The sequence below is a fragment of the Vombatus ursinus genome, unplaced genomic scaffold, assembly GCF_900497805.2.
Source record: "Vombatus ursinus unplaced genomic scaffold, bare-nosed wombat genome assembly UNPS02000580.1, whole genome shotgun sequence".
NCBI lineage: Eukaryota > Metazoa > Chordata > Mammalia > Diprotodontia > Vombatidae > Vombatus > Vombatus ursinus.
Window position 1 is genome coordinate 19147934 of NW_020940358.1, and position 9662 is coordinate 19157595.

The following is a 9662-nucleotide window of genomic DNA, read 5'->3' on the forward strand; positions in this document are numbered from 1 at the left end:
GTCTTGTTCTTACTCACAGGGCAAAGAAATGCACTGTCAGAAATCAAATGAAAGTCTTCATACTCATTTAAGTATTGTCTTTACAAAGCCACCTAATTCAGGTCAAATACATTGGAGGGTGGAAGAAGTGGAAAGAGATCAAGATTCATCTGCATTTATAAAACTCAAAAGCCAGTCTCTATTAAACAACTCATCCGATGCTCATTACGATATGGAGGTAACCAGGGTTCTCAAAGGCTATGCCAGGGAAACAAAACCTATGGCAGGTACTAACAAGCTGGAAAGGCTTCAAAAATGGGGGGGAAAGCAGATTGACCTTTGAATGTCAGCCTAGTTAAATGTGGAGAGACTCCTCCCCAAAAGCATGGCCAGATGGTGATGATGTTTTTCATCCAAAACAACTCATAAAGACAACTATGTACAAACAAGATCTCTGGAAGAAATGGAATGTGTGTGTGTGTGTATAGATATACATAGATATAAATATAGATATATAAATTGAAGGAGTACACAACAAATGAAAGCAGCCCTTTAAAGGGTTGAAAAACAGGCAATTTTCAAATGATCTCAATGTTAGTGCCTTCCCTCTGATGACTATTTCCTATTTATCCTCTAACTATCTTGTTTGTACATAGTTGTTTGCATATTATCTTCCCCATTGGACTGTGAGCTGCTTGAGAGTATGGACTTTGGCGGAGGGGGGGGGGCACTGTCTTTGCACAATGCCCAGCACATACTAAGTACTTGTTGACTGACTGACTTAAATATCTAATATAATGAAGTGGAATCAGATGGGACTAAGATTTGGAGTGTCCCAATGACTCAATTTCTGGAGTCATTAATCTAGCCTGAATCCAATGTTAATCTAGTCTGAAACTCTACATTTGGCTTTTGGGACTCCATATGCTAATAAAATGTATCCCAAAATTGTGTGTGTATACATATGTGTCTGTGTGTGTGTGTGTGTGAGAAAGAGAGAGAGAGAGAGAGAGAGAGAGAGAGAGAGAGAGAGAGAGAGAGAGAGAGAGAGAAACAGAAATTGAGAAAGGAAGAAAGAAAGGAGGGAGGAGAGGGGAAACAAAAGAGGAGAAGAGGGGAGGAGGAAAGGGGGGTGAAGGGGAGGGCAGGGAAGGCTACCAGTGTTGTTACTATGCCCAATTTTAAAAATGAGAAACCAAAACACAGGGAAAACACATGAAGTCACACAGTAAATCAGTATCCCAATTTTGCATTCCAAGATATCCATTAGCATTGATATCTATAAAATATCAAAGGACCTAAAATAAGGACTCTGGTGTTTGGGGTAAATCCCCTATGGAGGATTTATTTATGGGAGGAATGGAATTTATTAATGGAATTTATGGAATGGAGAAAAATTGTACAGCATGAAGAAATGTTGAAGGACTGGCAATCTGCACTAGTGGAGGGCACACCCACACTGATGAAATCATATCCACTGGCAAACTGATATTAGAATTCCATTAGACTATGGTTAGCTTTGCTAGACTACCAGATGCCAATATGTCTGCCTGCTACATGAAGGCACTTGCTCCCTACCTATAATCAACTTCATCATCTTCAAATAGATGATGTACCCTATCCTACTGTGATAAATCTAAATAACGAATAGATAAAGATCTGCTAAAACAGGGGTAGGTTCTTAACATAGAATACAAGAGGTTCATGAATAGATTTCATGGGGTCTATAAACTTAACTGTGAAAAATTGATTTTTTTATTTTGATTAACATCTAACAAAATTATGGCATTTTCTTCAATTATGAATGAAAGCAACAAAAATTACATAGTGAAGGGGTCCATAGGCTTTACCAGATCACCAATTAGGTACATGACATAAAAAGTTAAAATCTCTGTTTCAGAATAATAATCACAGATGACATTCTTACCACATTATATAAAAGCTGATAATAGCTACTATCTATATAGTTCTTTAAGGTTTTGCAAAAGATGTCATATGATTTGATCTTCACAACAACCCTGTGATATAGGTATCATTATCATTGTCCAGATGAGGAAACTCAATCTGAGAAAGCTATGTGACTTGACTGGGGTCATACAGTGTTTTAGATAGGATATTCTTCATTCCATGCCCAGCACTCACTCTATTATCAACAAATTCACAAGCATTTATTAAGTACCTAGGCATCAAAATAAGTGCTGGAGATACAAATATAGAGACCCTTTTATTGTTGTTCATTTTTCAGTCATCTCTGACTCTACCTCATTTGGGGTTTTCTAGGCAAAAAGACTGGAGTTTCTTTCTCCAGCTCATTTTACAGATAAGGAACTGAGGCAAACAAGGTGAAATGAAGTGACTTGCCCAAAGTCACACAGCTAGTAAGTATCTGAGGTCAAATTTGAACTCAGAAAGATAAGTCTTCCTGACTCCATGTCCAATATTCCATCCACTGTGCTACCTTGCTGCACTTCTGAGAAACCAGCTGTTTTTCATTATACTTGCCATTGATTACAGACATAATCTTATCTAATCCTCACAAATAGCGTAGTGAGGTAGGTAGTACAAATATTAACTGACCTAGCTGACCTCAAATGTCAAGAAATAGAATTTTCTCATATGCATTACATTATTGAGGAAATGTATGATCAGAAAAGGAGGTGGGTCATAATGTAGAGAGGAAAAAAAAACAAAAACAACAAACAAGAGAAAGTGACCAGTATGTACTGATAACCTTGAGATTAAAAAAAAAATTTCCAGATTGTTATGAAATTCCAAGTCCTTCTAACACTGAAACTCTATTTTATTATGAATCTTAACTTATGGATGAGAAAACTGTGGATCAGAGAGAACTGACCTATCTAGGATCATCCAACTAGCAAATTACTGAGTTCAAAACCAGGTTCTGACTCCAAATCCCAACTTCTTTCCATTAACACAGTTATTGGGGGAATTTTTTTTTAAATAGTTATTGGATGGGGGAGGAATTGTTATGGAAGACATGTAGAATTATAGATATAGTGACAATTTTTCACTATTACCTAGAGCTAGAGATATTCCCTCTTAAAAAGGTGGGTTCATAAATAGTCTGGGCTTTTCTCAAGTTAAGGAAACAACTCTGACATATAGAAATTTCTTATCAGGAATAGAAAATCACCCTCTATTGCTTAAGTTAGACTTGACCTAATAATACCTGTAATTACATCTTATGTTTGTCAGTGAATAATGGATGAGAAATGCATATAAATCCATAGACCATCTGTGTACTGTCCTGTTCTCCTAAATATTCTTCAAAGGTACTTATCTGTTCCTGTTTTTCTTCCTGAGGAGTTTAGTTTGTGCTATGATCAACCTGCTACATAATTTGGAGGTCATGGACCTCATTGGTGATCTGGTAGAGCCTATGGACCCCTTCACTATATAATTTTTGTTGCTTTCATTCATAGTTGAAGAAAATGCCATAATTTTGTTAAATGTTAGTCAAAATAAAAAATCAATTTTTCACAGTTAAGTTTATAGACCCCATGAAATCTACTCATGGACATCTTGTATTCTATGTTAAGAACCTACCCCTGTTTTAGCAGATCTTTATCTATTCGTTATTTAGATTTATCACAGTAGGATAGGGTACATCATCTATTTGAAGATGATGAAGTTGATTATAGGTAGGGAGCAAGTGCCTTCATGTAGCAGGCAGACATATTGGCATCTGGTAGTCTAGCAAAGCTAACCATAGTCTAATGGAATTCTAATATCAGTTTGCCAGTGGATATGATTTCATCAGTGTGGGTGTGCCCTCCACTAGTGCAGATTGCCAGTCCTTCAACATTTCTTCATGCTGTACAATTTTTCTCCATTCCATAAATTCCATTAATAAATTCCATTCCTCCCATAAATAAATCCTCCATAGGGGATTTACCCCAAACACCAGAGTCCTTATTTTAGGTCCTTTGATATTTTATAGATATCAATGCTAATGGATATCTTGGAATGGAAAATTGGGATACTGATTTACTGTATAACATGAGATGAGTCATGTGTCTTCCCTCACCAATGCTCAAAAGCACTAAGTAAGGACACAGAGGACCTAGTCCTTGACTCTGCCAGTAACTAGATGTATGACCTTGGGCAAGTCACTTTTCTCCATTTTTAGCTGTAAGGTTTCTTTCAGCTATAAACATTATGTGTCTTTGGTTCAAAGCTCCATGCTTCCTAAATTCTCTGATGTCTTTTTTAATTAGATTGCTAGAATCTTTCATTAGTATTGCTATAATTTTAAAAAAATATTACAGGTAAAATGCAAATATTAACAAATATTAATAGGATTTATTCTATCATCTTTTTCCCCTTAATAACCCACAGTATTCAAAAAGTATCCTGAAAGCCATAAAATTTAAGACATGATGAAAAGGAGTAATACCAGACTGACAAAGTACATTGCCAACTTTCAAGACATCATATGTGGAATTAATGCAAAGCACAGGAGTTACATGAATTTCTTTTACTTTTATTCCAAATCTTTCCCAAGAGTTCTAGTCATGGCACAGATCTATAAAATTTCCATTGTTATAATATAGAAGAATATTCTCCGTACCCTAACTGGAAAGTTATGGTAACCAGTCTTTCCAATAAATCATCGTGTGTCACAACTGAGCAAAAACTTATTCTTATGAATAATTCAGGTTTTATGCATTAATAATGCATGTACTCTTATTATTGGAATGGTCCCTAAACATCGAGTGATAATTTCTTAGGGAAATCCAGACATTTCAGTCAAGGAGGGAACAATGAAATGATTAGATTTTTTTTTCCTTGCTCTAATCACCTGGTGTGGTACAGAAGAAATGAGTAGTAATACTTTTTTTTAGTAATAATTGATAGCCAAGATAAAAAAAAAACTTAAAGAGGTCTAATCTCAGTCTGTTTACACTTACTCTGTTTTTGCAAGGGCACATAATTATAGGAACAAAAGTGTGGGACTGCTTTACTAGGCTAGAATGGTAATAATGTCATGCCACTGAATTTACCAAGGTTTCTCCTTCCCTATCCCACCCCACCAGGACTTTCTCCCTCCCCTCCATTCATGCATCCAATATTTACCACTTTGCCAAGAAATTTGAAACAAGGCAATCATCAGTAAAAGTAGTACAGATCACAGGACCAGAAAAAAAAAAAAAAAAAAACTAGAGAAAAGCTCTGCAGAATGGAGGGCATTGGTACTCAAATTTGGAGACTCTCACAGTCTTCCCTCTCTTAGAACACCCCCAAACTACACACAGGAATTATTCACTGAAAGGCAATCTAAGCTTTCTTTTCTCACATGATTTCTCTGGGTGGCACACTAATTTTGGGATCAGTTATTCAATCCCGACTCCACCCCACGGTCCTCTATCCTTCCAAAAATGTACTAGAAAAACAGTGGTGAAACAGTTGGTCCTTTATGCTAGTCAATGGTCAACAATCATTTATCAAGTGTCTTCTATGTGTTAAGCACTGAGTATACAAGGAAAAGGGGGGGAGGGGACAGTCCCTGCTCTCAAAGAGCTCATAGGCTATGTCAGAATTTTCCTCTGCCTGATAATTGTTTCACAATAACTCAAACCTTGAATGAGATGGGAAAAATGAGTTAACTAATTAAACTCCAGCACCTGACCATGTTTAAATAGCAAATAGAAACTCTGGGTGGGTGATAGGTGCAATGGGGTACTAAACTAAGCTGGGTCTCTTCATTCCCAAACTATTCCATTCTTAGGGTCAATGATCTTTCTCCACTGGGCTTCCAGGAAGCATTCCAACGAAACATACCCAGCACCCAACTAAAGGCAAAGACATAAATCAACGCTGGTACTTTAACCTTTTCATTGCCTAAATTGACCCCATTCTGCCCCATCCTGTTCTCTTTCTGCTAACACCTGGACATGCTAAATATGCTCAATGAGGGATTATCAAGTGGGGGCTTTTGCCAGCCAAAGCCCTTTACCTCGTAGTTTGTGCCTTCCCAACCATCCCCTCTTATCACTCACCATCCCTTTCCCAATTTGCAAAGTAAAGTTCTTGGCTGCGAGTGGGAAGAATGGCTAGGGAATAGGGCTAAGGAGGTGCTTTAGGTAAGGACAGCTCACAAATTCCGATCTAAGGGACTTCATTCAGAGAAAACTAATGAATCACAGGAACCTCAATTCTTCCCCACAGGGGCTGAAGGGTTCTTATCACTTGTCTATACAGAATCCTAAGGATCTGTGGCTCCTTTGGGAGACAGGCTCCTATCATCAAACATCAATCTGACAAAGGAGAAGAAGAGAAAAGGGGCAGAGAGGTCAGAGAAAGGAGCAGAGAAAAAAAGCAAGGAGAGATAGAGGCAAAGAAGAAAGAAGGAGACGTAGCACCGACATACATAGACATACCCATAGTAAGCACAGAAGAAGCCCAGACATATTTCCAGAAAAATTTCGAGTCAAAGAAAATAGACACAAAATCCTCAATTTCCTCCCCAACCCCCGCCCCACATTTCTTTAAGGCTATTTTCAACACCCTAGAGAGGCTGCGAAACAACGTAAAATAAAACAGCAAAGGAAAAGAAATTTCCAATACTTACACCTAAGCGTCTGCTCCTAATCTTTACATACCCTTGCTTTACTATGTCATTAAAATTGGAAGCCATCCTAGACTGTGGCTCTCTTGCCCTACACACACCCTGACCCGAAAGTCCTTCTGGGGGTGGGGGCTGCCCAGGGTGGAAGGGGGAGAAAATTAAAAAAATAAATAAATAAAGTTCAAGGTTGGGAAGAAGCTCGTGGACTGCGACTGGCTGGCTGACTGGCTGCCCGTGCTCTGTCAGCAGCCCCACATCACTTTCATAATCTTCCTGACCCAGAAACTCCGAGACGGCGGCGGTGGTGGTGGCGGCGACGGCGGCGGCGGCGGACTTTAATCCACTTTGAGAGAGCAGAGCGAGAAGAGACTGGAGCGCAAGGAATCAGCTGACGCAGCCATGGCTGTCTGAGCAGTGACTGGAGGGGGCTCTAATGACCGGCTCTTCTCTGGGGTGGGGAGAAGAGGAGAACGAGGATGAGGGAAGACTAAGAGAGGAGGAGGCGGTGCTTCCCTCTGTGCTAAGGCACCCACTCGCACACACGCGCGCGTATACACACACGCGCACACTCACGCAGGCAAACACATTCACCGGAGCAAGCAATCCTCCTTGCTCTCCTCTTCTTCCCATCCTTCTCATTTGCTCCCTCACCCTCCTCCCTGTAATCTACGCCCCCCCACCCCGAGACTGAAAATCTGCCCCAACCTCTCTCGTTGCTACCCCGCCAGAATCTCATTCTCTTCCCGCTCCAGTGATTTATTTTAGGATTCAAAAAAATCTGGTGTGATGTCCTTAGTATAGGAAACTTTCAGGGAGAAAACTCCTTCTACCAAGGGAGATCAGCACCTGCTCTGCAATTTATAGTCTTAGAAGAGTTGTCCTGAGGCATAGGCAAGATCTCCATCCACTATGGCAAGATTCCTCTCCTAGGTACACACACAACACACGCCACAGCACAGTGTGAGATTAAATTAAGGAAACTCTTTCTACCAATGCAAATCTGTGACTTTTTTTCAATTTCTAGTCCTAAGTAATAGTCTGGGTCACTCACTGACGGGTTAAATGACTTGCCCAGCGCCATAGTCAGCACTATCAGAGGCAGGGTTTAGACTCAGGTCTTCCAGACTCTGAACTAGCTTCCAAGCCAATATGTAACCCTGCCTCTCATCTATAAATACACACAATTAAATATAAGGAGAGAGAAAGCAGAGTGTAGCAGAAAGGCAACTGAAATAGCATTCAAAAATTTAAATTCGAGCTATGACTCCATCTCTTCTGATTTGCTGGGAGACCTTGGGCAAGTCATTTGCCCTCTGTAGGTCTGATTCTATGTCTCTGTAAAAAGAGGAGGTTAGACTAGATCAGGAGTTCCCAACCTGGGGTATGTTTACCCTTAGGGAATGTCAGAAGCTTGGATTACAGGGAAAGTTTTGATTTGATTTTTAAATTTATTTCCAATCAATGAAGTTACAAAATTCTACTTAAAGTGATTTTTACAATCCAGTCCTCCTGAGAGCCTTAAAAAAGGAATGTAATTAATCTCTTTATTTTATCTCATACATAATATATATGCATGGCAAATTGTAGAATTTTTCCTTCTTTAACATTGAACAGAGGCAACAGGAAGGTTTACTGAAAGCCCTTGGGTATGGAGATGGGAAAAGATTAGGGAATGAGGGGTTAGATGATCTCTAAGGTCCCGAATCATTTGATTCTATTGCTGCTATGATTGGAATCATAGTGATGAAAAAAAATATTGAATTTGACATTGTAGGAGCTCTGGTTGAATCTTAGCTTTGCCATTTTATTATGTGTGACTTAGGTCACATCACAATCCTCTTCCATAAAATGAGAAACTTGAACTACAGGGTCTCTAAATCCTTCTGCTCTAAATCCTAAGAATCAGAAGACATGGACTTCATGTCCTGGCTTCATCATTTTACTCCCTGCATTACCTTGAGCATGTCACAATCTCTCAGTTTCCAATATCTGTACAGCACCTAGTACAGTGCCTGCCACATAATACCAACTTAATAAATGTTTATTCCCTTCTCCTCCTTCCCCTCATCAGCATACTGGATGTAATCATCCATACCTTGGCTCCCTCTGATAAGGAAAGTGACTTTGTTGTTGTTGTTCAGTCATACCCAACTCTTCATGACCTATTTGGGATTTTCTTGGCAAAGATACTGGAGTGTTTTGCCATTTCCTTCTCCAGCTCATTTTACATATGGGGAAACTGAGGCAAACAGGGTGAAGTGACTTGTTCAGAGTCCCACTAGCGGTGTAAATGTCTAAAGATAGATTTGAACTCAGGTTTTCTTGACTCCAGGCTCAGCACTCTATCCGCTGCACCACTTCACTTTGTAAGGAAGCTGATACCAGGAAAGAAAAATGACTCACCTACCTTCAGACAAGTAGTCATCAGCTGAACCAGGATTTGAATCAAGGTCCCATGACTGTAAATCCAGGGTACTATCTATTACACTACCTTCCCTACCATACCACTGTAGTCTTGCAATCATTATACTAACACACTTATCTATAGCCATTTGTATGTATGGAAGTCAGAATGACAAAAGAAATTGAAAGACAGGCTTTTAGTCAGTAAGACCTAGGCTTAAGTCTTTAGAGTTAGTATGTACTAGTAGATCAAATGCTGAACTTGGAGTCAGGAATAAAATCCCTCCTCAGACACTTACTGTTTGACCCTAGGTCATTTTACTTCCCAAAGCCTCAGTTTCCTTATCTGTCAAATGGAAAATTTGGACTCAGTCTCCATGGTCCCTTTCAGATTTATGGTAGTACTGCCACTGGCATGATAATAACTCTGTGACCATGGGCAAGTTACTGAATCTTTAAGTCCCTCCAAGAAGCCCTTGAAAACATCTGCTTTGGTGAAACATATCTACAACAGGAATTTCCTACACAAATGAAATCATAAATCAGAAGATATATGTATATTATATATTATATATATATACACAGATATATGCATACATGATGGTATGTGTATATTTTCCTGAATAAAAGCTCTGTGCATATCAGGTGCCTCTCCCTTGGTTATATAATCATTTGGGTTTTTCTGTTTGTT

At 39.2% G+C, this 9662-nt stretch overlaps 1 protein-coding gene across 1 annotated transcript in view; it reads right to left on the minus strand.

Annotated features, from left to right (window-relative positions):
- Positions 1 to 6637, minus strand: part of DOK5 (docking protein 5) — a 143516-nt gene extending 136879 nt beyond the window's left edge. The window contains exon 1 of the mRNA XM_027852754.1: positions 6572 to 6637. Coding sequence (XP_027708555.1) covers positions 6572 to 6637 — 66 coding nt within the window. The remainder of the gene's footprint in view (positions 1 to 6571) is intronic.
- Positions 6638 to 9662: the final 3025 nt, after the last annotated feature.